Below are 27,823 nucleotides of genomic sequence, written 5' to 3'. Positions count from 1 at the left end.
CAGATATTGGGTATGAGGCGCAGGCATGGAATGGAGTGGCACACAGTTTCCATACCACCCTTCAAATAGGCTGCATAAAGGTGGGTGTGTCTATATGTTTACTATATATTCTGTTGTGTATTATATTGTAATGGTCCACATTGTTGTTTTTGAACAGCCATCCACTCCTAAGAGTGAAATCGGACTATTCTGCTACATCCTGGCAATTTTGGTCTCGGAGTGGGGGCGCTCTGTCCTCGAAGTTGTTCACACAATGGTAGTGAGGCAGCCTCGAGAACCGATTGCTACTAGACCTGCAGGAAGAGTGACCAGAATGGACCTTGCGATTGTTAATTCGCAGTGAAGGGCGGAAGATTGAGTCTTGGGATTTGTATGCTCACAGGGAACGAGTGTGGTAGCACGGATTTGACATGGTTATTGGGAGTAAGGGCATTTGGATTTTCTTAACCAAAACTCAGTGAACCTTTTGTAAAGTGAAAATTCTAGACCTAGGAAAGAGACCTCAAAATCACAGCTAAATTGCTGTTTCAGTAACTTGCAGAGGATGAACACCTGATTGACTATCGACAAGTAGATTTTCCCTCTGAAGATAGTTGTACAGCTGTGCAGTAACCTCTCCTCCCAAGATTTCGCTTACAAAGGTGAGATTAGAAATAGGCCTGAAATTAGCAGGATTAATGGCATCTAGATTAGCTCTTTTTTCAAAATGGACGTGACTACAGCTTCCCGCAACTGTCTAGGAAACACACCTCTCTGTAAATGGCCATTTAAAACAAGTGAGGGATTGTATGACAAAATCAGAATGAACTTTTATGAATTTTGCTAGAAAAGGTTCCATTGGGCACCATTGTGTTTTTAGTCCCAGGACCTTCTTAATAACATCCTGAGTAAATAAAAATTAAAAAGGAGCAAAACCAGAAAAGATCCTAAATGTAACTGGCATCAGAGCGTCATAGATCCTATTTCATTTGCAAATGGATCGTACTCCTAAAGAAAGATGCTAGATTATCATAAAGTGATTGAGAAGCAACTACATCATGCAGTTCCTCCATACCCGCTGCAGGTTCTCTGTAGATTTTTAAAAGGTTTGGTGAATCTGGGCATGCAGCAGAAATACTATTAGAAAAAAAAGTCTTCTTTGCATGGGCAATTGCTTTTTTTTGTAGATTAACGTGCTGCCAACATTTTACTTTATCTACTCACAAAGAATACCTCCAATAAGAAACCAGAATGGCTATGCTTTTTGGGTGGAGGGGTAATTTTAGCTAATTTCGGGGCATCTTTAAACAAATTAATTTCGGTGGCAATATTTTTAGTTAGAAATATTTCAAGGAGATTTGAGGTCTTTGGGCAGGTTGTATTTATAATGCTTTCTGATGGTGGCATGCTTGGAACTATTTTATGGCACTGAATGTACATACATTTCTACCCTTTCTGTGACTTCTCTCTATTATGCTCATCTTTACTTTAATTAACTTTCCGTTGGCTCCTTACCCCATTATTTTGTTGTCTTGTTTCTATCCCATCCTTTAGCATATCCAGTCACCTTCTTATGGACCTTTCTCTTTTTATTTTGAGACACCTGATCTTCTGGCATTTTACGGTTTAAACTCTCTATCCATCAAACCAAGCTTTCCCTGAAGCTGTAACCTCTCCTGCTCTCAGCCTATATCAAAGAAGTTCTATTATACGGGTCTGGCTTCAAGGCTAACTCTGCAAAGTGAGACATTTCACTACTTTGCAGAAGATTGTCCAGGCGAGGTGTGGAAATCTAAACCAGGACACCTGGCCACCCCAGGTAAACCTACGGAACAACATGGTGGCATTGTTTCAGTGGATTATTTTTAGAAGTTAATTGAACCATTGCAATGCACATGCTTCATAAAATACCATTTTGCTTTGACAATACATGGAAGAAAATATCCCCTGTGGCCTTTTCTGTGATTCTTCAGAACCTTCCTACTTTCCAAAGCCCAATATTAACTGGTTTAATCTCAACATCCACAAGTAGTGTTATAGACTTTAGTGAGCGACGCACACTAACTTCCTATAGAAGGTCTAGCTTGGTGTCTGCATAGTTCTAAACAGTTCCATTGGCCTGATTCATGGAACATTTTCCAATGGGATTTCACCATTGTAAAATGCTTCTGTGAATCAGGCCCCCATGTCTTTACATCCGTGCATTTATATCTTTATTTGCATCTACTTCATTTGAATCTGTGCATTTGCATCTTTCAAAAAAGATGCCCCCTCCTCCTGTATCTCCCTCCAAATAAGTCTTGCTGTTTGGGTAAAACATCCCATGATCCTACAGTTAGCATGCAATCTCTAAATTAACAATTCTAATTATTAAAATACTTCCTGAAATGGAACGGCCATATAACGAGGATGTAATATTTTATGTATGCACCCTACCATAACCATGGTTATTTTAATACAGGCATCAAGACTACAATCGCAAATGATCTATTTGCTCACCTTAATGAAGATTCATAATCACCAATGCCAATAATTATTAGATAATTTAAGGCAAAAGGAGAACAATATTGTACCAGGAATGTATACTTAGGAACTGAAAGTAGAATATGATGCAGCAGCAAATTCATAACACTGAAACTAACTTTGATTTTCGGTTTCTCTTTTTTTCAATCCTAATCTTCCCATTCCCGTATATTTTGTTTGTCCTCTTTTTTGTTGTTGATTTATTTATGATAACATTCATCTCTTATCCATGAGTCCGTATTGTAACATAATCTAACAAAAACTTATTTTGGTGCATGCCATTAGGATTTGATTTTTGCCGATTTTATTTTATCTTGATGAGCCAACGTTTTGGATTTTCATGTGCATGCACTTTATTGTTTGATGTTATTTATTTGTCTAACCCATTACTGTTTAGATTAGAGAAAAGATAATGATATTTAAAGGAACGTCTATACATGACAATGTATCAATTTGAAAGTACCCAAAACATCTTTGTAATTTTGAGCCCTGAGGAAGAGCAAGGGCTCAAAACACGTGTAGGCTTTGCAGTACGATTCATTTAGTACAATGTGTTATTAATACATTAGAACTCCATTTAACTATACAGACCTGTCATTTGAGTGTCTGTTTATTTATTGATCTGGGAGGATACATAAGATGAAATTATTGTACCTAGAGTTGGCGCAATTTGAACCAAAGAAATCTGTTTTCTAAAGGTTTGCACTATATTTTAGGACATACAGAGAAACGTCTTCCTCTCTGTTTTTGCGACACTTATTAAACACATAGGTTCGGAACAAAGGTTCACGTCTTAGTTCTCTCACCTCACAGTTTATAGGAGGACTAATTTACAGCACAGCCCAACCTTTTGACTTATAGATTCATAGTAAATTACCATCTGTGTGTCTGTTTGAATGGCTTTGGCCTAACTCTGCCTTTCAAGTTAATAATTAAACATTAAATTGCCATGTCCACTTAGACCAGATAAAATGGAACTACCTTTTCGATCATACCTCTGCAACACTTAGAAAACAATTACAGATTTGGACTCGGAAAAGAATTCCCAGTACTTTAAATCTAAACATGATAGATTCATATACATCGATTATGAAAATGTACATCATGTAATAACTATTTCATATTAATGGGGCATGCCATATCTGTGGATTCAGAATTGTTTTGCACTTTTAAATTTATAAGCATCAATACTGGGATATATTTTAATAAGTGAAATCATGGGAGAAAACTGGTTTGAATCCAAACTGACCCAAACCTCTAGAAAGGAGGCTGAACCTCTCATTGCCACATAACTAAATACATTGAACCAATCCAAATAGAGGGGAGTATAAATGCGAGTATATGTATAGAAAGGGAACCAATCAAAAATCCTGTTCAATGAGAAATTGATGCATCAAATGATGCTGGACAGGTGACATTTAAAAGTTATTTAAATCCCGACACACAGAAAATATAGAGTTCTGGGTTTCTCAGCAATCTAGCAGATGGGGGTGGACCTTGTCCGACTGGCGGAGTGGTGGTGTCAGATTATACATTGAAGATAGCTGGACGATCCCCTCAAGAAGGCATTTTGTCTAAAGGTACCCTATTGCAGTAACGTTTCCCAAAGAAGAACCAGATTGCCTGAGAAGGATTTTGAAGGCAGAGGACAGACTGGGGGTGGGTGAAGGTGCCTGGATATGTAGATGTCCTGCCTGTACTGGACCTTTGAAAGACAAACCCAAAAGTGAGAAGAACAAACCCTCTGCAATTAGATATAGGTCTTTAGAAATAGCTCAACCTCTGATAGCAACTGAAACTCATTCTGGGCATGCCTTTCCCAGCGAGGAAAATTGGGGAAGCGTATTTAAAAATAGAATGCCATGCAGATTTTAGCACAAAATGCATATATTGAACTGTGGCAGTATGCACATAAACGAATTCCGGAGGTTTCGCAGGCTTAATTTACGACTAGATCTGTGAAAAGGGTATTATTCACATTCCTGATGTCTGGAAACCATAGTAGATAAATAGAAATCTTCGGTGAAGCTATATCATTATGGTAAAGTGGGAAAGGGATTACTTTGTCCATTTAATTCTCAGGAAATTGCCCATTTAAATGACTGTTGAGTGACAATAACATGACTTGGAAATTTAATCTGGATAAGTGCAGTAAAACATTTGATTGCCTTTAGTTCTATTGGACTGAAACATTGTGCATACACACCCTTCAACTTTTAATCACTTTGTATAAGCTGAAATTGTTCCCTATTATGTTTTATGGATGTGAAATATGAGGCTACACACAAATATAAAAGTTTGGAAGACTTGTCAGTTATTGCTTAGTGACTGTTCTCTTGGCCGCTTAGCCTACCTGTGGTATATATTCAAGCAGACTTTGGTCTCATACCAATTCAATATCAGTTGGTTAAGAAGAGACTATGCAAATAACATACATTCTTCCATTGAGAATACATTGTTGCATCAACTTTACACTGCATGTGTAGAAACACACAATGGTTTCAGATCAACCACGTTAGGTAATCTCAACAAAGTTGCTTCATATTGGGCAAAGTGCCTTAAGATTGATGTATGGTCTAATATGAACACAAAAAATGCAAATCCAACTAAAGCGCTTAGTTACCCAGACTACCTAGGAACAGAACAAAGTTGACTTAGTCACAAACATCTTATTCAGAGAATATTTCCCATGAATTCCTAAATCAGAATATAAAATGGGAATATCTACGGTTCAAAGTCCATAATTTGCCCACTTTAGAAATAATGGTCCCGTGGAATAAAACCACCAATGGCAGAGGTAATTAATTGGGTTCTCTTGGGCTAATTGAAACCTTGAAGCATTTCATATTATCGTTTCATGGAACCAAAGGACTAAGAATGAAATAGTATCCTGATTTTCATTCATCCTGCCTTGAGGAGGAGGCAAAACTACTAATAAAGAACAGGGTAATGACCGGAAACTATATGTATATAATCTCTCTGTTACTGGTATGAGATTAATGCATTGTTGACTAACCAAGAATTATGGTGTATATAAGTTCTTTCATTGATCTGATTTTTATTTCTATTTTGTATTGAACGTCCTGCATATCTTATCTTTTTCATTTGTGTAAATATTATTTATATTATGTATATATAACTCTTGTCATTTTACCGAAAAACATTGCACAGACAACAAAGGACTCTGCTTTAAGCAGACTTCTAATGTCAAGAAGGATTGTAGAGTTCATTTCTGATCCAACAGTTAATTATATTCTCATGCTTGCAGGACATTTTACAAGAAACTATATTTTGTGCTCTCAACAAATGAAAAATTCTATTCCAAACCCAATGCGTTAGAAAAAGTGGTCCAGCATTACACTGGGTATTTTACATGCATGGCACAACTAGGAACCAACCATGGATTCTCTTCAGAGTAGGATTGTTTTAAGAATAAGCAAGTTGTAGATGATCCCAATGTATACGATCATCTTTTTTCTAGTGCCCAAACTTGTCTGTGGATTTAGAGACAATAAATTCAAATGCATCTTTTGAAGTTTTTCTCTGGCCCCAACATTTATTGATGGATTAGAGAAAATAAAGTGCATTATATAGTGTCAATTTCTGATGCAAGCTTTTGAAAATACAGAACCCGACAAGCTGTGATCATTTAAAAGTTCATTGTGCAGTGCTGTATAAGAATACCTATTCAGTTTTGAAGCATGAAGTTGGGGGACCATTTTTAGTTTTGATGTAATGTATTAAAAAACTGAAGATTAACATCGACAGCAGCCTGGTTCTTGTCCTAGAAATTTGGGTGGGATTGTTGTGGTAGGGGGTGTTGGACCAGGGAACAATGTTTCTGTACAAGAATCTTCAAAGTTAAATTAGATTTTATAGATTAAGTCACATTAAAGAGCACAGAAAGGGAGTTTATGGCAGGTTAGGGACCTATAACACCTGGTACACCATGAGGTCCCGCTACATTAAGCTATTATATCACGCTTTTTGTATAAAGTGAACATGGCTATGCAGTGACCTGTGAATAGTACATGAATTTGCATGTGTGGTGACACGAAATTGGTTGAGGGTAGAGTCTGAATTCCTGCTGGTAGACTTGGAACATTGTGTGCTGGACAAATCTGTGGGCTATTCCAGTCCATAGAGCTCACAGATTGTCCACTGACAGGAAAGCACAAAGTTCCAAAGTATATAACTGCAAAACATTTCTGACTTGCTCGTTCTATAACAAAATGATATATCCTGCTGACCAATTAAAATCTGCGTCACAAAAGGCTGTCGAAATGTTAAAATTATGAACTCTGACATTGGGCAACACTTTCCTCTGTAAGACTCTCGTGCAAATTGTGGCAGCCAAGTTATTTTTGCCGGACCTTGTGGAAAGATTACTCGATAGCACGTGGGTCTCTTGCACAATTGCACCGACTGGTATATCAGGTGCCTCCACAGTGCTTGGGCCCAAGGGCAAATGGGTGCCCCCAGCTGCCCGCAGAACCCCAGTAGCACCATAAGGCATCCAGCCCTTTTGCTGCTGTTGGTTTTCAAATGTTTTGGGCCTATTTCCGAGGACATGTGGGCATGCTAGCCTGAAACTGAGGAAGCAAGCCCTAGTTTCCTTAGAAGGAAATGTTAAACACATGGACAATCACAACGCTGAAGTCTGACCACAGAGGAACACCAAAGCAGCAGTGATGATTGTAAGCAAACGATAAAAAGTGTATGTAGGCATGAATGTTTGAATGTGTTGTAATCGGTTATTGTGTTTTTTGCCATGGCTGCTTTCACCACAAATGGTGTTTTTGTCAATAGCCTTTTTTGACGATTTTTGTGTTTTGTTGTTTTTTTTAACATTTATAAAAGAAAGTTGTATTCGTTTACACAAAATGTGTGTTTTGGATGGGGGATTTGGGGTGGTTGGTGGCAGTGGGAGGTGGTGGTGAGGAGAAAATCACCAAAAACGGCTGTGGCGAAAACATGATGGTTAAAATAGTCACAGTGACAGGAGATCTTGCTGTTAACGACATGCAAGATGAACCTTCTCCCCCGCTTTCTCTACGCCTGCGCTTCCCTCCCAACCTTGATCCCTCTTCCCCCCCCCCCTTGCAGCGGCTCCAAAGAAAAATCATCAACTTTATTTGGAAGGCCAAGAAAGCGAGGATCCCTCGGAGAACGATGATGGCCAGCACGAGACTAGGAGGACTGGGGGTGCCTGACCTCCGGAAATACCAAGCGGCGGCGCAACTGGCCCACCTCCATGCGTAGGGCCTCGCCACTGGGCGCCCGAAGTGGGTAGAGATCGAACAGTCTCGCCTTCCCCTTCCCTTCCGCTTTCTTCCGTTTATTCCTACGACACTATGCCAGAACTGGCCAGGAGTGCTGACCGCCACAAAGCAGTCGATAAAGGCATGGGAATGGGCCCGCAGACTTATAGGTGTCCAAGAAGGTATGAGCGCATCTTCCCCGGTCTTCCTCAACCCAGCCTTCTCCCCGGGAACTCATCCAACGAACTTTAGGAACTGGGTGGCTGGAGGCCTGGAAACATTGGGGCAGCTACTTGAGGGGGATGCCCCCCTCACCTTTTGGACGCTGTAAAGCGATCTTCCAGCTAGCAGGGACGGACAGATTTACTTATGCCCAACTGAGACACTGGTGCTCCAAACCCGAGACTCTGGCGGCGGCAACACGACCCCTTGCCCCGCTAGAGCTTACAGCAAACAACCTGCCTTCCCGGGGAAAGATCTCGGCCTTCTATAAACTATTGCAGGAAGACCCCCTCCAAACTAAGCCCTTCTATATGTCCCTCTGGGAGGCAGACCTGGGCCATCCTATTGAAGATCGTACGTGGGTGAATCTCTGGACCAGAACGCACACTGCATCCTGTTGCATCACTAACCGGGAATGCGCCCACAAACTGCTCTTGCGCTGGTACTACATCCCCCTGCGCCTCCATCAGTTTCAGCAGGGTCTGGATCCCCGCTGCTGGCGTCTCTGTGGCCGCTCAGGCTCCTACTTCCACATGTGGTGGACCTGCCCCAAAATAAAGGCGTTCTGGACCCAATGCCTCGCTACCATAAAGGATATCACTCAAGTGGAACTTCCGCTAACGCCTGAGCAAGTCCTCCTGGGAATCCCGCTCCCTCCCGGACTCTTACCCGCGAACAGGGAGAAGGGCAACACTGATATCCCAATTCTTGTTGGCAGCCAAAATTACAGTGGCCCGCACCTGGAAGTCCGCGGAGGGTCCCCTGATGACACTCTGGTGGGTTAAACTTTGGGACATCCTGAAAGCCGAGAGGAGCACGGCAGCCAGAGCGGGACTTCTCCACCAATTCACTGACATTTGGGCTCCAGTCCTAAACTACGACCGGAACTAACCGTCCCTGACCTACAAATCACCCTATGGGCAACAAATCGCCGCCTGGTCAGGCCGAATGAGGCCTGGACACAGGGCCCTATTGGGAACACAGGGGGGGGACACTTTGGTTTATATGCTCTGTGAGGCTATACGCAATGTTATTGTATATGTTCTCCTGTGCGCTGATTCATAAATAAACACATTTTTTAAAAACAATCACAGTGAAAACAGCCATGGCAAAAACATGTGAAACCATTGCTTTTCGTGTGCAAGAGTTTGAATGCGAGTGCTCACATAAACATGTTTTTTAGAGTGAGTATGTGTGTGTGTATGGTGGTGCAGGGCAGGTGCTGCATCATATTTATTATGACAGTGCAGTCTTATTTTGTATGTGCAATGTGACATCATCAAAATTCTTTTTGGGTATTTTGGCTGCAACTTCATACGTGTATACCTCTAAGCACACATGCTTTTAGTGGGCATTACCTGCCATGGAATTAGTTCCCTCACCTGCCAGGCCCCTTACCTGGCCATACACTTCAATGGGCACGCATCTGCCAAAGACAAAATTGTCTGTCTGTTTTCACCCACTCTGGGGACATAAATGGTTGAGAGGTGTTTTCATGAAAGTGATTTACTGTACCCATACTGTTACTGTTAATGTTATGTTAAAGGACATTTGTACCGTGTACTATCACCACCGGAGTGGTCCCCTGGCACTCTGGCAGCTCTGAAAGAGGAGGGGAGGTTGAGTTAGTGGGAGGCAGCAGGAAAAGTGCAAGAGAGCAGTGATGTGCTGTTGGCGGCCTCAGCCCGGTGGGTCAGTTGGCTGGGCCTGGGGTGTTTGCGGCCGGTAGTCATTGTGTACTGTTGTGCAAGACTATGTGTGTTATTGTTTTGTTGTTGCGATGTAGTGAAGTTTGTGCGGTTTGTTGTGCTGGCATAGATAGTAGACCTAGTTTCATAAGAGTGATTTACAGTGACCATATCAGCGTAGATTGTGTGCTCAATATCAATGATTTACACCGGATTGTTGTCATATTGTAGGTGCCCCGTCATGAAGGGATTTACAGTGGCACTATTGATGCATAGTGAGGGCACATCTGCATGAAAGAGATGCCTATGTTTTGGAGGCAGGCATCATGAAAATATAAAGTTCCCCTGTAATATGGCATATACTGGAATTGTCTCATGTATTATCCTAGAAAACAGTCGCAAATTTTATGAGATGTTACTTATTTTTCTCAAAAGTTGTTTGTAAAATGTGCCATTTCAACATGGGGCTCATCACGAGTTGGGCGGTAACCCCGGTGGTATTACCACTGGGGCTACTAGCATTACCACCAAACCCCCTGGCGCTATTAGCACCGGATCACGGGTTTGACAGAACGGTAAGTCCCCATTCCTCATTGGGCCCATTCGGGAATTCTCCATTGGGCCCAATGGGGAATATTCAGCGCTATTACTGCCAGCAGTATTACCACAGGCGGTAATAGCACCGAAAATTGGTAAAATTGCAGCGGATTTGCCCCGAGCTCAGAACTGGAGGTAAATCTGCCAAGCCTGTGATTTGACAGACCTTAAAATGCGGCAGTAATAGCGTTACCACCGCATTTAAGGGTTACCGCCAAACTCGTGATGAGGCAGATTATGTGATAATTTTATCTGGGGGTCGGGGGGTTTTCAAATATCTCTTTCTATGCTTGTGCGCTCCTTTTTGTGGGAGATGTTAATGCTCCTCCACTAAAAAATATCTACCTACAAAGCTAGCACCCTTCAGCGGCCACCCACCCCTGAGCACCAAAGTTGCCCCTGACACTGCTGTGCACATAATAATGTTACGGACCACGAACAGATGAGATGTAAAATGTCATTAAAAACCCTAAATATAGCTTGCACTTAGTGCTGCATGCCGTTGTGGCAGTATAAACATTATGCGCTTTTTGCATGCATGGTGGCCAGTAAGTCCCGGGAGTCGGTGCCGCTTCCGTAATTCTTTAAGGAGCTAAGGGGACACATTTTGTGCTAGGCCTTTGTCTGTACCTCGTGCTCCTGTACGTTTGTGTCGATGCTGGAAATCATGTCAGGTCCACAGTAAGGTGTAAAGCTCTCTTGCAAGTAGCTGTCTGCAAGGAGGCGCTGCTGGGGACCATAAAGCAGCCAGTTAAACGTGTTACTACATTTTTACTGAACGACCCCTTCTCTTTCCCTATAATGGCTGATTCCTCCCCCACACTGCCTTCTTTATTTCTTCTCTATTTTTCAGGCTGAAAGGCATTATCCGTTATAAGGGAGTTTTTGCTTGTTTGTGGGAATTTTTTATTTTTACTCTGGTAAATGGGATAATAGACCAGATAATGATAGGGGCCAGATAAGGCTTTCCGAGGGTAAAACTAGAAGACAAGTAGTAATTGTGATGGGATAATGATGCAGGCCAGTTGGGTTTATAACAGAGTGTTCAAGGGGAGGTTGCAAGTAATGGGGTTATCATAATTTTTTTTAATCAAATACTCTGTAAACAGGGTCTCACCTTTGCCATGTAGACTATGGGAACCTGCTACTGGGAAGAAGAAAGTATTGGCAACGTTTCCAAAACCACACGCAATAGATCTGTAGAGGTCGTAAAATGCAGGCGTGCAGGGACCACTGTGGCACCGAGGTCACTTTGCTGTGAGCCTGTGGCCTTACATGTTACGTTACTGTCATGCGTGTGTGTGTAAGTGCATCTGGGAAGCTGTGAATATTTAAGAACATTGCTAATGTTCATGGTCTTCTTTTTTTTTTATCTCCCTCACCAACTTTCTGTCTTTCTCTCATCACCACCCTCCATTTCTCGATCCCATCTTCTTGCGCTTGCCGCCCTCTCTTGCTTGCCCCCTCTACCTGTCTCCTTTTCTCATTCTCTTTGGTTTTTCGGCTGCGCAGGAGAACATTGGGCCTCCTGAGGACGATGAGGACCTTATGATTGGAGACGACAACGTGTTCAGCCCTGATAGCACGCTCGGCCGTGTCATGTCGACGTTCAAGCTTGAAAATGTGGAGGACCTCTACGAGCTGATGGAAGTCCTCGGCAGGTAAATGGCATCTTGCTTTGTTTACACTCCATGGCCTTTCTGGGGATGCTACTACTTCTGTATTGCACCCCTCTAAGTGACCAGAGGAGGAACTTGGGAGAGAGATTGAGGTCACTGATGGAAAACATGAAAGCCCTGTTGGCACCTTATAAAATCCTAATAAGTACACTGTGCCTGGGCCGATCCAGAGACATTTATCCACAAACAAAGCCCTGTTCCACTGCTGTGCTTTATGAAAGACATTGGTCTAACGGAATTGACTTGAAGGGCCGTTGGGCACCGTCGAATACTTATGAAATGGGGCTTCTTTCTTTTAAAGTGATGTATGATGAATTGATAATTGTTGGATAAATTTATTAAGCGACTGTCGTGTTATATACGTTTTAAAAGACTGAATTATATTGTGCAAGGTTTGTTTAAGACCAACTTTTCTTATTTTTTTTGCATAATAAAAAATCTAAAACTAAAAAGAAAACCTGGGACTGGCCCCATATCCTCTTTAATGATAAAATTCAACCAGAATTCAAAACGCACTTCTGCTGTGGCCGGGATAATGATGGACACTCTGCACTGCTTGTCAGCGGAGGCGAGTAAGAGGTCTGCCAGTAATGCCCACCAGCAATGCAATGACTTGCCCAGTGACGGTGGTGGAAGCTGGATCTAACAAGCATCGATGATGCCTATGTCCGTTGGTTATATATAGGCATCATATACATGTTGGTCGGTCGTTGGCCTTCTTTGTCCAGGTACTCCCAGCATTTGTTACCATCCAAAAGCCAGGTAGTACCCTCACTGGTTCTGCATTGCAATGGGAGGCGCTGGTATGCTCACCGCCTTGCCGTCATATTTCAGATATGCCAGGAATCGTGTGTTGATGTGTACCTCGAGGTGGTCCATTCCCATCTGCCAACACGTACCATGGCTAGCGTGTTGGGGCATCTTAGTCATTTGCTCAGTACGTATGTCCTAGGGAGGAGAGCCTCATATATGTTATTTACCGTTGATTTATATGGCACCATCTTTGGAGCATAGTGACTTTGTGGCCCTTGGAGGCCAATAGGAAATGCAAGATATTTCTTAGTTTGTTGCCAATACCTGGTACAGGCTGATGGGTCTAGCACACACTGAGGCGCACATCAAAGGCTCAAATAAATCCAGCATTATCTTACTCTAGCCAATGTAAGCTCATGCACCCCCTTACTCATACCATTGCTAGGTATTGGCATAAAAAACCCAGGCACATTGCCAGGTATAGGAATGGAAAGTCGAGGCACTCGCCCCATTTCCTTATGACAGGCGCTGGCCTCATCGGTGAGCTACTTCCACCCTATGCCGTGTTTTGCTATCCTAAAAGCTGGACTAGACGCATTCCCAGTAAGTAGGATCCTCGGCCCCTGGGTGAAGATCCGCAAGGAGAAAAGGGTTTATGAAAGGGATCGAAAAACCAACCAACTTGTTGTTTTTCTGCCAAGAACGGTTGGGATATTTAAAGACCCTGGTGAGAGAAAGGCACATCCTGAACACTAAAGCCAGGCTTTCAATTCTTGCTGGCAGGAAACTCTGATGAGGATTGCAGAGGGGCGGGGGAGATTCCTCGCGGGGGCACAGGAGGCACAGAAAGATAAAGCTTCACCCTACTGGTTGCATAGTGAGGGGAGTTTAACTATTAGCAACCGAAGGAAACCACCATGTGACAGACGTAAAGAAAGGAACACGATTGAGAAGTGAAAGGAGAAGTATTGAAGTTAGGCGATTAAACATGAAAGTGGAGGGGAATGTGTAAACCACTCCGGAAGCTGAGCGAGTTCATGTGTAGTGTGGGAATAAGTGTACACAAGGTTGATTATATTTTGTACCGAAGGGGATCTTTTTTTCCCATATGCAGCTAATGCAGGGTTGAGTAACATTTATGTATCTTTTGTCTCTGCATTACCTTAAGCATCTCCTCCAAGACGCTAGCCATTTCACCAACTCTTGACCTTCGTTACCTCCCGGCATTTCGCCTGGTGCCCCATTACTGATAACTGGGGCAGGTGACCCCCCCCACACCCCTGTAAGTCGGCACGTTGCTTCCTGCTTGCTTTGACAACTTACCATTGGGCTGCCGCAGAGCTCGCTTCCATTGTAACGCTGCATCAGCTGCCCCTTCGGTGTTTGGGACGGTGTCCATGGTGATCGGGGGCGGGGGATATCAGTGGTGGGCACTAAGCTTGGCTGTTCCAGCACCTTCTTTGGCCAACCTGTTCCCGTGTGTTGGACCCTTTCTTGGATGAGTGCCCAGAGCTCAGCTGTCTCGTTGCTGTACGGCTCATTCCTGTCGTCGGAGCTGCTCTCCCCACTAGAAAACATACTTTCCGATTGTTAAAGCGGATTTCTAAACTCTAACCTGGTGGGCAGAGGTTCAGAAGGCCAGACTAGTTTCTTGGAACAGGGTAACTGTCTGGACAAGCGAGACCTATCAAAGTAGCATTGACAGCGGTCAAGACTAGGCAACAGGAGGGGTGAGGGTGAACGAAATCCCACAATGAGCACACACAATAAACAAAACCACAAGTTACTCTGTCAGGTGTATATATCAAAAAAACATATACACTTATTAAAGGCCTTTTAAATCGAACACAACTAGAAACCACAGGAATATTAACAAAGCTAACACAATTGGCCTAAAGTGACATTCAACAAGTAGAGATCCACAGGCTGCAACAGAAAGGGATTATAGAGAGCATATATACGTTAGGCAGTCATTTAACAACTAAAACCCTAACTAGGCAGTCCAGTCCCTAAGAAGTGTGGAGCCTTGCGCTCAAAAGTACTTTAAGTGCTGGAGCACTCGATCATGCGGTTAAGTTCAAAACGGTTCTTCAAGGGGCTGTAGTGGCTCAGGAAGGTGGGTGAGGTGCTGATGAATAAGTTCCCACTATTCAAAGAGGGTCTCTTCAAACGGGCTGAGAGGTTTCCAGGAATCAGGAATAGGATGCTAGGACGGGCTACTTGAACAAAGGGAGAGTGGCCCTCAGGAGACACTCGTGCATAAATGTCTATGGATGCGCCAGGGGCCACTGGTAGGTGATGCAAGTACTTACCAACCCTCGGTGCACTCCAGACCAAACTTTGCCAGTGAAGTCCTGTTCGCTTGTAGGTTGGAGTCCAGAAGTTGTGCATCTCTCTGGCTTTTGGGGGCTGCATTCCGGGACTTCAATCTGTGGTGGGACAGTGGCAATTTCTCTGCTTTTGGTGAAGGGATTGGGCCAGTTCCACTGCAGCTCGCCTTGGGGCACAGCAGCAAGGCACCCACGAAGCTCATCACCACAGCGCGGCGACACGGGTACTGCGTAGGCTCTGGTTTGGGCAGTCTCTCCTAATTCCAGACCTAGGAATGCTAGGTGTACGAAACTCGGCTGGAGAGTGGCTTCTACCCACAGCTTAGAGGTCCCCAAGTCTCAGGTCAAAACTCAAGACAGTGGCAGTTCCAAAGCAAAGGTCCTGTATGAGCTGGCCAGTTCACTGGGCGGTCCAGGAACACTTCAGAGCAGCGTCGTTTGCAGGAGGTGCTGAGAGTAGTTAGTCCCACTACTCCACCGGTTCAACGTGCCCTTGCAGGCCTTCATTGATCGATGAGAAACAGGGGCTCTGATGAGACAACAACAGGGCCAAACCTTCCAGCAGGTCACCAGCTGTTCCACAGATCTGCTTCTTCGGTTCAGGATACTTGGCTCCTTTACTAAATTCGGTGTGAACTCAGAAGATCGACCTGGAATGTGTGTATGGTGCCTTCTCTTATCCAGAATCTCCTTTCCGCCAACACAAAGAAATACCAATAAGAGATCGGCTCACATTCAGCCATCCCAGATGTGGAGCAATCACGGACAACAGTGGTCCCAGTTATTCCCAGCACAGACATCCTGTTTCCCAGGATGTGTATTGGAACTAGACAGCTCCAGCCCACACACAAGGCATGCAGAAGGGTGAAAGCTTTGATGTGTGCGGGGGTCTGCATGACCAAATAAGGAATGTCCCAGGGAAGGCAAATGGACAAAATGGCCAAAGGACAGAACCAAGGACCTTGTGGCATGGCCATTTTAGGCACTGGCCACTGTCCTGCGGCAAATGCGGTAAACACGGTTTGGAGCATAGAAAAGAGTCAAAAATGCTTTAAAAGTAACTGATGACACCAGCTCCGTCCTAGGCACACTTGTACATTCACCCAAAAATCCTTCGAGGGTGTCTAGGGCCTTAAAAATGAAAAATAGACCCCAGCGCACTGTACTGGAAGGTACATTGTGCACTGGTAAAATGTGGCAAGAAATAGCAACAAAGTTAAAGACTAAGGGAAACAAAGTCTCCCAGTAATGACAGGCTGAAAGGCATGCCCGTTTCCCCATAACAAAAGGAGCAAAAGCCCAGCGCAGTACAGCAGAAGGCTGGACTCCAGCGGCAAGTCAGGCTAGGATGGTCAGACAAAAGCAAAATATTGCAGGGTTCACAACTGGAGGGAAAATTACCCATAACTGGAAATCTTTCCTAACACTGATCCCTGCCTCGACATGTTAATACTGTCCTACAAATGCAAAACAAAAATTAGATGCAATCTCCTGTCTGTCAGACTTGGATGCCTGGCTAGAAAGGACCCTTTCACTTTCAGCCAACCCCTTACCAAATGCTGCTCAATTCTGCTGGCCTTGTACCTGGCATGATCTTACAGAAACCTGCCGCAAGGCAACCCTCCAGCTTGTTCCTTTCCTGTGACAGCATATAGACAAAGTCCTGTTATTAGTATTACTATTTTAAAAACAATATCATTTCATGGTTAATTAAGCACAATAGCGCAATGCTGAAACTGATAAATTAATTGCCAGAACCCATGAAAATAGAAGTAATAACCGTTGATACGCTACAAACTCCTGAGCAATTTGTGAGAAATACATTGTACCTTTACCGACACCATCAACTCCCCCATGATACTCCGCACAACTACATTACCCCAGACACACTCACTTGTGACAAACTGCTGTCACCAAATATTATTTTTTTCAAAGATGAATTCCTCAAAAGTGAAGTTGTCAATGGAGAGGCCGCGCCCATCACCTGAGTAGGCGAGAACAACTTAGCGTTAATAAGGACTGTATGGACATTGCCCCGCTCTACACGCATTGTCCATTTCACGCACTTGTCCGTACTAATTATCAAATGCCGCTATCACGTGAACCTGAAAGCACAAACCAATAAATGTGAGTGCTGTGCTGGGCTGCAATGAGTGTGACTGTGCAGCGCTGGGTATGGCTGGTTTCAGTCGGCTTGGGGTGGCACGCCCCTTCCGCCTACCCCAGTAGAGTAGGAGCGCAGCGGACACAAGGGGCTAGATGGGCGGCCCGGTATGCCAGCTGTCCCTCTAGCGCCCTCTAGATGTCTGCTTGGGCTGTGACATCTGCTTGTCTACGGTTTATTCTGGTATTAAAGTGGGAATTCACTCCCACCAAGAGCTTGGAGGGTTAACGTTCTTTGTACCAAGCCATTCAGCCTAATCACCCATGCTTTGCCCCTCTTACAAGTCCTCTCAACAACTCCCCCTTCCACTTGAGAACATCGAGTGCCCACGTGCACCAGACACGATACAGACCGGTTCCTGTGCTCCAATTGGCTGCCAGTCCTCTGTTCTTCTGCATGAACCTCATCCTCGCGGCAGGGCGATTGCCCGTAACCAGATAAGAGGTTGATGGTCCATCCCACGCAGACATGCTGTTTCCTCACTTGCTTGCTTCTGTACAGGGCAGCAGGCCTGTGCTGCTAGCCCTATAAACCCACAGCTCTGTACACCACGAGGAGACCGACCATTTCACGTGTCTTCCAGCCATGCAGGCCTTACTACGCTTGAAAACATTTTTTTTTAATATGAGATTTTCGCAGCCTGCATGCAGAGTCGCAGCTCCTATACGTAATATAAACTCTGTCCTTACCCACACCCCACGTTTAAAAGGAGGTATTTATGCGTGCACACACACGCATGCCAAGTGAACGTTTCATAGTGTAGAGGGATTGGAAAAAACGCAGCGCTTCCGGCTGTGTTTGATGAATGGATATCGCGGGGCGCGCTTTTTCGTGGCGTGAGAGTGGCAGTGCACATCTGTAGCAGAATCTGATATACTTTTGTGTGGCTTTTCTAGGTGTGTAGTCGCTCTCCTTTGGCGCACTGGGTCGCTTGGTGCAGTCACCGGTGTGGTCTCCTATTTTCTACATCTGCTGCTGCTTTGGTGTCAACTCTTTCACAGCTTTTCACTATTCCCAACTTCCTCTAGAGGTAATGGTTTCTTTAGGGTTTCTTTCCTGACCCTGGAGGAGATGCAGCCCTCTAGGCCATGTTAGAGAACACATTCATCACTGTAGGAGTTTTGGAATTTATAATGTAGAATGCGCCCTTGGGGGCAGGTGTAGCTTTCGTAGTTAATGTTCCGATACATTTGCTATTTAAAGCTGTACTAAGTGTAAATGTGTCTTTCTTTTTCTAACCCAGGGGTAAGATTTCAATGACTGGTGTGACATCCTTGTCAACCAAGATCATGGGGATTCCTATTTGTGTGGTTGGGTCAATTTTCTGAAGTCTAGCCATCCGGCCCATCTGGGCTTTCTCGTTTGTGAAGATGTCATTTCAAAAGGGGATTGTTTACAGGGAGGGAAGGCACTCTGTAGTAAGATGTGTATGCTTCAACAGGGTCCTCAGCCCTCCTCTTCGAGGACCATTCGCCTTTCGACAAGATGACAAGTCACTGGTGTGAACTACGAAGACCTATGCGCTGTACACTGAATAGCTTTGCTTGGCAGCAGGCTTAAGGCAGGTGCTTGGTGTGAGGCTGTGCTTATCACCACCATCTAGTGTTCTTTGCAAAAAATGTCTCATCGATATACATTTTTTAGAAACTGTTGGATAGGAGACATTAATCGACAAACCGGCCAGACCAGGGAATTGGGGTTAACAAAGGTGTCTTGTTAATTTGTAAAGGATTGGCCAAAATAAACAAATAGGGTTTGAATTAAACTAACATTGTCATGGTGCAAATTCTCCACAACACAGTAGTGTTCTGGGAAAACCTAACCAAAAGAAAGTGTCTCTCTGGGAAGTAAAGTGTTGAAAACAAATGCTCTGGCAGTTCAAAGATGGCAGTTTAAGGGGAGAAAACGGCGAGAAAGAAGGGGATTGCAAGGAGTGAATTTCGCTTGACCCTTTCGAAAAGGAACTGTTGCTTTCATGAGCCCTCGATATTGGAAAGCATAAGACCAATAAAACAGGCTGAAGAATCCTGCATTGTGTGTCAGAGATACCCAGGGGCCCTATCACGTCAAGAATCAAGGAAGGGAAAATTACCCGATGTGGTACTGTCCTTGGCTCCAAGAACAAAGCAGCGTCATAGAAGTCAACACAGCCGATGAGTTGGGGAGACCGATGAAAGAACGGTCTATGTGTTGAAGCCAAGGTTGCAAACGGCAACCGTGTATGGCGAGCGCTGGAACGAACATTGTTTGAAATACGTGTGATAAAAGATGCAAGTAAAGTTGAACTGCTGATGAGTGATTGAACTTTGAAACAGAGATACAATACCTTTGACAGAGTGGTCTGGCACCACTTGGGTGCTCAATCAAAGTTCTCTTTAAGGTATCCAGCTGAAAAGTGAAAGAGTTGTAGAGAATTGTGAATTGAAGTGGTCCTGTGACGAGTCATGTAAAACCCTGCTCACAATCGAAAGTCTTTGATGTTGCTACCGTAAAGAACATGTGTGGAAAAGTTGATCAAGTTGGTCCGAGCCCGGCATAGGGAGACCAATTGAAAGCTTTATGTTGAAGTGGGTCTGAGCCCAACGGAGGGGGATCCGGGGTGAAGCGAAAATCACCCGAGAAGGTTTTGTGTTGAAGTGGGTCTGAGCCTAGAGGAGGGGGTGTCCGGGGTGAACAGAAAATCACCCAAGAATTTCTAAATGTGAAACCATAAGGAGAAAGGAACTTTGGTGTTTGTCGTATTGCATCAGGCTCTCTGGAAAGCAAACCTTGAATGGCAAAGAGACTTTGTCACAGAAGGCCATGATGTTGAAGTTGTGAACTGCACCCTCATGCTAGAGAAGCCAGAGACTGTGCTAAGCTCGAGAGTGCTGGCTTGTCCAGTGCTGAAAATGTGGGGAAGGGAAGCCAATGACTTGAATATCCTGAAATATCATTTCTTGAACAGTTTTCTTTTGCATAACATTGTTTCCCACACTACTTGTATTTAGAAATAAGGATTGGCAATAGGTTTATTTGTATAGGCCCTTTTATTTTGACAAAACACCACTAGGACTGCGTTATTATTTTTTGATGGTCGTAGCTTACGCCCATCTTTAGATTTGGGTTTCGATAGGCATTTTTCAAACCCAATTGAAGTTCAATCAACACCCTTGAACTGCAATCACTTGTCTCTCTCTTACATTTTGATACCATGCCTTACTTACAATATTGTCATTATTGAGGACCCCAAACCACTGTATAGACACTGTAAGCCAATTGTCCGAGGCGTTGGAAGTACAACCTCCTAGTTGATCCAGCTACAGAGCAGTCCATCTTGGAAACAGTGTGAGTGGGGTTGGTCCTTCTAGCCCTGATTCCAGTACCTAAGTCCCTACATCATCAGGGGGTGTCCAAGCCCCTCTGACGTCTGGAGATTCACGGGTGAGCTCACAGAGATCTGAGGTGTTGTCCTCATTTGACCACAGGCACGCCAGCGTGAGTATTGGGACAGCATCAGCAGGAGGGCCTTCTCTGGTCTGTTTCTTCCTGGATTCAGCAGGGGGAAATCGGATAAACATCAGTCAAAGCTCCCTTTCGAGGCCCCCCTCTCCAGTAAAAAGGATAGAAGATGAGACTGGCACAAACTAGTGCAATGGCGCAGGTTCGAGAAGCATTAAAAGTGCTGGAAGAGAAACGGGAGGAACAATCTAAGAATAATTGGGGTCTCAGAGACGACTGCAGAGAGATCATTGGAATTGCTGGTAGAAGCTATACTCTGGGAGATGCTGGGCATGAAGGCTTCTCCTCAGACTTTGTTGTGGAGTGGGCACATCATATACCTGGAAGAGACCTATCACTGGTGCTTCAGCAAGGCCAATAATCGCATGCCTGTCTAATTATAGAGACACAGATTTTGCACTTTGGCATTCCTGAGAATTAGGGTTGCTTCACTACAGGAGAGAGCAGATATGCGCATTTTTCCTGATTTCTCTTAAAAAGTACAAGCATCCAAGAAAACATATCTGGAAGTTTAAAAGCATCTTGGGGACAAGGGAATAAAGTATGCCATGCTCTTTCTAGCAAAGCTATGTGTGGAACACAATGGGAAGGCATTCATCTTCCAAACGGCAGAAGAAGTGGCAGACTTTTTTGACTCGTTACCTAAAGGAACCCCGTCGGCGGCTTGAGGAAAGGGTGTGCGGTTTCTCAAGTTTACAACAACGATTGATTTGCCTTTGTCTTTATGGAACTTAATGGGTGTACTAATGTTCGTAGTGAGTGAGGGCCGGCTGGGACCCTAGCACCTTCCATAGCAAATGTGCTTGGCTGGTGCGGTTGGGGGGTGGGGTGGTATGTGCCAGCGGGTTGAGGTTGATGGTGGGGCTGGGGGTGAGCTGAGTGGGTTTGCTATTGTTGGTGGGGTTGTTTAAAATTTGTTGGAGGTATGACAGCATATGTGACAACTATCACACAGTTCTTTTGCACAATATCAGTTTTGGAACGGGGAGAGTAAAAGAAGGCTGGTTTGTTTCAAGAAGGAAGATAAAAAGATTGCGATTATGGCTATATAATGGCAATGGCTAAAGGGGTGCGATTCGCCACCTGGAACATAAGGTCTCAATTGTCCATCCAAAGCGAGAAGGGTCTTATTATATGTAGTTGGCCAGACATCACGTTACAATAGCGTTCCTCCAAGAAACTCATCTAACTGCTGCCAATGAGTTGAAATTTACTATTCTTCCTACTCAGCGTATTCCAGGGAGATGCACACGTTAATTCAGAAGTCCCTAAATTCCAGGTTCCTTGAGGTAACCAGTAATGCCACGAAAAGAGCCTTATTAGTGATACTGATGTTACCGACACATTTGAATGGATAGAGCAACTGTGACAAATCAACTTCCGGGGCACCAGTGGTTCAGGGATGAATACCAGTTTCTAAACCATCAGTTAGCCCCACACCTCCAGTACACCCGAAGGGATCCGAACAGATTGAAAGCACACGCACATTATAAACCTCCTTGTCCAATTTTAATAACGTGGATGGAATGGCAGGCTTATCTCCGAAAGGTCGTGGATCGTTGGTTAGTTGCAACACAGCGAAAATACGATTACCCAATGATAAAAGGGACTGTCCAGTCAAGCTCAATATCAACGTTTTAATTATCACAACAGACAGTTCTAGCACACTACGAAATACAACCCACCCTGTAAAGGAATGTAGAGGATTGACCGTTTTAAAGAAGGAAAAGGGATGCACTCTGTATACTGACAGGAGGGTAGTGGGTATAGCAAATAATTACAACAGTTCAAGGATACTTGGTATCAGCATAAAGGGAGAAATGGGCCATAAAATGTCACTAGGGGCCTTCGGAGAAGGACTTGGGAAACGTAACCACAATGTACCTTGTGCTGCAGATGTTGTTGGTGCTCGACGGGTCTAGTCGGTTTCAGGGCACTTTGCAGCTTCTGCAACAGAGTTCAAGACGGGAGACAACTGCGGGTATCAGGTGACAGGCAGTTCAGTGAGCGAAGCTGGATGGATAGCTGCAGGCTGGCCTACATGGTGGCTCTGGGTCAGGAATTGTTGTCTCAGTGCTGGTTGGCTGTTCTGAAGCACTGGTTGAGGCATATCGGGCGATTTCCGTGACTGCAGCATAACAACAGTCAGAAGTGCAGTCGGTTGCAGCTCGAGGGCTTGACTGGCTCGAAAATTTCCTTTAAGGTGGACATCGGTAGATGCTTGTCGATGCACTTCTCCTAGCTTCTTGACTAGGCATGTGTCATCTTTCAAGGTGGACGACCCAAAGCTGAGGAGTGTGTTGCAGGCAGGTGCCTTGTCCTTGGTTAAGTGTTCAGAGTCTCTCAGGCCCCTCCCACCTAGGAAGCTTGCTGCAGAGCCTAGCAGGGCATGCTGTGTGTTGGCTACTTACCGGTTCTGGAGTTGCTGGAGGGTCTTCTGTATTCAGTATTCCCCTGGGTTCCCTGGGAGATGTTTAGGGGCGGGATCTTGCTTCCCTCTTAGAGGTCATGGCCTTCCGTCACTGGCGGAAGATGTAAGGCAGACTGTACCTTCACCCAGGGTCCAATGCTGAGTTCTTCTTGTTACTCCTTGCAAAGTCTTCAGATCTGTCAAAAGAGGGGCTTGGGCCTCTCTTAAATCCAAGTGGACCACAGGGATTGGTGTAGGCTAAGCCTACCTTAAATACACCAATCGTGGGTCCCCACTAACAATCTCCTGTATTCATGAGGTCATAACCAGAGTGCTTTTCAACAGAAAAGGTTAAGGGGTGAAAACATGTAATACTAAGTCCCACCCATCTTCCTGTCTGTTGTGGATCCAAGGGTCCCTCTGGTTTATTTAGCTCTCTGCGGTTCCTGATTAAAGCGGCAGGTCTCCCTTGAAGCTGCAGTGAGACCAGACTCTCTGGCTCCCCCAAACCACATTCTCATACCTTCTTCGGGGATGTCTACTATAATACATGCAGTCCCAGACATGACATTTCACTGTCAATCAATACTGAGGGTGGACGCTAGCTTCAGGTTGACACAGTGCATGGTTATTTATTTATTTATTGGTCATTTTTATAGCGCCTATACACTTAGCAACAAGCAAGCGCTCCAACGCAGGGACGGAATACAAGGGTTGAACATTCTTAATAGTCATTGGTACATTCAGAATGGGCAAGTGCAATGTGTTTAGAGGTACAACATGAGACATGAGGAAAACAAACTGTTAAACAGGACAAAGAAATGTATGCATGTGCCTGACGGTCATTACACTATGCAAGAGCTTAAACAAGAAAGAGGGAGAGAGGGAATAGGGGAGGGGGAGAGGGATAAGACGAACAAGTAAGTGCAGAGACAAATAGAAGGTGGGGGTAGGGGTGGAAGTGGGAGGCAGGATAGGCACATCCAGTAAGCACCTCAAATCAATTCTTTGCACAGGTAAAATAACATAACAGCCATTTGAAAGAGCTAGGCGCTGCCAAACGTTCTGGTGTGTCTTGTGCGGGAAGTCACAGTCAGTTGCCAGTCTAGGTGAATACTAGTAGGTGTCGAGAGGAGAACAAAAAGGGGGGGGGGCGCTTTGATGAGGCACTTAGGTGGAAGGGCCGGTCTGTGCCTGCAGGCTACTGATTGCCCAGAGGTAGTGTGAGAGAGCCAATCAGCACCTTGAGGGAACCAAGGCACTCCGGTGCCAGAGGAACAAACAAAGGTGCCAGCGGCCATGTTGGAGAAGGGCAGGCTAACCGGTATATTATCATCAGGCCCACGAGGCAGTACCACTGCATGTGCTGCATGATTGAAGTTTGCAGCAAAAGCACAATGTAACAAGCATACAAATTAGCATCAGGGTGTGCGGCAGATTTAGCGGAGCCCCAGTGGGCTTGCCTTCATGTTTGATGAATGCTTTTCCTGGTCAGGTTATCATCATGGGAGGGAGGGCGGGGGAGGTAGCCAGATGTGTGCCCCAGAGGGAAGGGAGGGGAAGTGTAGTCCAGGCCAGTGCAGACAGGGGCCTTTGATGAGGGCCTTAGGTGGAAGTGCCGGATGTCCCGCCTGCTGGGTGCTGATTGGCTAGATGTAGCGTGAGAGAGCCAATTAGGACCTTGAAGCAAGCAAGGCACTCTGGTGCCAGAGAAACAAACAAAGGTGCCGGAGGCCACACACTGGGGCATGGTCTGACAACATGTGAGGTAGTATCTCACATTCCCCAACCAGATTTGCCACTTTGGATATTAAAACATAGTCAATACGGGATGCAGAGGCGCCATGAAAGGGTGTTGGGGTTTCCTGTCTCCTTTGTTAGCCTCTGCAACCAGGCCCCATGTGGGCCTGTTTGAATTAAACTCTGATTAGTATGTGATTGCTGCCACCAGCTGCAGGGCTCACCAAGAGGACAGGGCAGATCCATGTAGCCTTTGTTAGTTCATTAGGCTGGCCATGGCAGCGGGAAGGTTTGGCTCTCCCCTTTCCTAAGATGACATGGTGTACTCCTGGCTGTCATATCCCAACTAAAGGTGACAGGGAGGACTGCACCTGTAGGCTGTGTCCACCCAGAGTACACATGTCTATGCGTATGTTGTGCAGTAAGCATAGGAAAATGTGTCTGGAACAGCCCCACACCTTTTCTGGAAGTTGATCTACCATTATTTAATTTCATTTAAAATGTAAAAAAAAGCCCAGGTGAGTGCATGCCCACCGTGCATATGGTTGAATTCCTCACAGCAACAATTGCTCAAACACACAACCAGGGAAGGAAACAGTGAGGAGCAGATCATTCTCAGGTAGGGTTGGGCGTGGAGGGTGTGCGGACCTAGAGGTTAGGGAGGAGTTAAAAGTACAAGGTCCTCTTACATTGTAGTGGTCCACTGAGTGTGAATTTATTCTGAGCTGCAAAGGGGTTGCTTTTCCCGGATCTCTGCCTGCTCTGAAAACATTTTGAAGGGGGTCGGGACCATTGCAACTTTCAACATGTTGCTGCAAATGTTTTACATCTGTTTTGTCCAGTCGCTTTGCAAGAAGAGGGAAGTTTTAAGATGGCTGATAGTTGACTCTGACAGGTTGTTTTGTTTTGCTTTTGCTTGGCCATGTGAGGAGACTTACTCTTACTTTTCCCCGGCCCAGGCAAAACAAGTTATTGGACTCAGACATGCAAGAAATCACACATAGACTACTTGTTATAATACAACAAATGGCTCGTTATAGGCCCTTTATTCACACAATATATGTGTATATGAACTTAGCATACATAAACAAACATACACTTAGATACATAGAAATATAGATTGCTTCACCGTTAGTAAAGATGCAGAAGACACCTTCATCTTGGCCACTATGACACTGATGAGTCCCTGAGCAGGTAGGCAAAGAGATCACTCGTGCTAAAGGGGCCTGAGGCGGAGCGTCCTCCCTCTCAGCGAGACTGCATCACCCAGGGTTCCAAGGTCTAACTAATTTTGACACACAACGCCCTCTTCTTTATGGGGGGCATGTGCCCGCCCTTCTCAGTTGTGTCTGCCCTCGGCCGAAGAGCAGATCACAAGTGGAAAGGGCAAAGAGTGGAAAAACCCAGTTCCCCTCTCCTCGCATTCATTCCCAGAACCCCTTATCATGCACCTGTAACGCGCTCCGACTCCCTTCCCGTATTTGTCCTTCAGGGGACAATACCATAACTATTCTCCATAGCAAGTCTACTCAGCAATAATATTTGTCGATACTTGACCTTGCTCTGCTTTCGCTACTGAAATGCTCATTTATTCTGCGAGGCACGCAGAGACGCAGGCTTTTATTACCGCAATGGGGGATGAGTGTCCAAAATGGCTGCGCACTGACGCCATATTGTTCTAGCTCGCATTTCGCACAAGCATTACACAGGTCTAGATTGTTTTTTTTTTTAATGTCAGTGGTGCCCGTTTTTAGTAGTGATGGGACAATATCGGATTGTAAAGACAAATTGGTCATTTGCGTGCATTTGATAGGTCATAATAGAAATCTCACAACATTTATTTATTGTACATTTATAAGTGGACTATACATCAGAAAGGTTTTCCATTTGAAGGTTTTGGCAGACGATGAGGGGTGTCCTCTGCATTTTCTATGAATTGCACAATGTTATTTTCAGTAAGAGGAGAGGGAAATCAGTGCACTTATAAAAAGAGGGACTGTTAGGTTGTCGCTGCTCTGAGGATATATATGGAGCCAAGAAGCAGTTCAATTTAAGCTCGCTTGCCTTATAGATGTTCTCAATGGTTAATAGTAAACTGGTTCACCTGAGAGCCTGAGTGTTTTGCTTTGATCCGTGCCTCCAGAGTCCTGTCCAAAGCTCCCCACTGACACTTGACGTCAGTCTGTGATGCTGAAGATTACACAGTTTGCCATTGTGTCTCTTTTCACCCAGCAGACACAATGAATCCATTTCTGATTGTGCAATGCTCAGAGGCTCCAGCCATGTGCCATTTTCTCACCAGCTCAGTGCAAAGTAGGCGTGATGGTTTTGTGTCGAATGAGAGTGTGTGAAAACCTGATGTTTTTCTCTTTCCCTGCAGTGGCCACTTTGGCGTGGTGAAGAAGTGCCGCGAGAAGAGCTCGGGCACCCTGTATGCTGCTAAATTCATCAAGACCCGGAAGTGCAAGGGCAGCCGGCGGGGTCTGGACCGTGAGCAGGTGGAGAGGGAAGTCTTCATCCTCCAGCAGCTGGAACACCCCAACATCATGCGGCTGTACGACCTCTTTGCCAGCAAAGCCGAGGTGGTGCTCATTCTGGAGCTGTGAGTACCCCAAAGATTTGCTCAGAGACCTTTGTTTCTGATTTATCCAAACTACAATAATTTGTTTTAAAATACAGGCATGGAAATGGTGATGCATACTTTATACTATATTTGCATTTCTTGTATGGCACCAAATTGCCCAATTCATTATCACAAGGGCACTAAGGCTAGACCTCATCAGCTACATAAACATGTAGAAGTTAACGCTGCTAAAATGGCAAGACTTTATTTTTGTTTTTGCAGGAAATGTTGAAGCCAATTACACTTAGCATGTCACTCACTTAATAGCATTGCATGTTTACAAAGCTCTTGGGACATGAGAATTATTGGTGCATGGTCAGAGATTTCTTGCAGGCTTATTTGGGTTTAATAGT

At 44.8% G+C, this 27,823-nt stretch overlaps 1 protein-coding gene across 5 annotated transcripts in view; it reads left to right on the top strand.

Annotated features, from left to right (window-relative positions):
- The window catches only part of LOC138448032 (death-associated protein kinase 2-like), a 709,206-nt gene that overhangs the window by 533,076 nt on the left and 148,307 nt on the right, over nucleotides 1-27,823 (top strand). For all 5 annotated transcript variants that reach the window (XM_069604570.1, XM_069604575.1, XM_069604578.1 and 2 more), the window contains 2 exons: nucleotides 11,783-11,931; nucleotides 27,228-27,449. In XM_069604570.1, coding sequence (XP_069460671.1) covers nucleotides 11,783-11,931; nucleotides 27,228-27,449 — 371 coding nt within the window. The remainder of the gene's footprint in view (nucleotides 1-11,782; nucleotides 11,932-27,227; nucleotides 27,450-27,823) is intronic.

Source organism: Ambystoma mexicanum, chromosome 1p, assembly GCF_040938575.1.
Source record: "Ambystoma mexicanum isolate Mex_15411 chromosome 1p, UKY_AmexF1_1, whole genome shotgun sequence".
In the NCBI taxonomy this organism is placed as follows: Eukaryota; Metazoa; Chordata; class Amphibia; order Caudata; family Ambystomatidae; genus Ambystoma; species Ambystoma mexicanum.
Note: the sequence above shows the minus strand (reverse complement) of the source record. Positions and strands in the feature narration are given on the sequence as shown.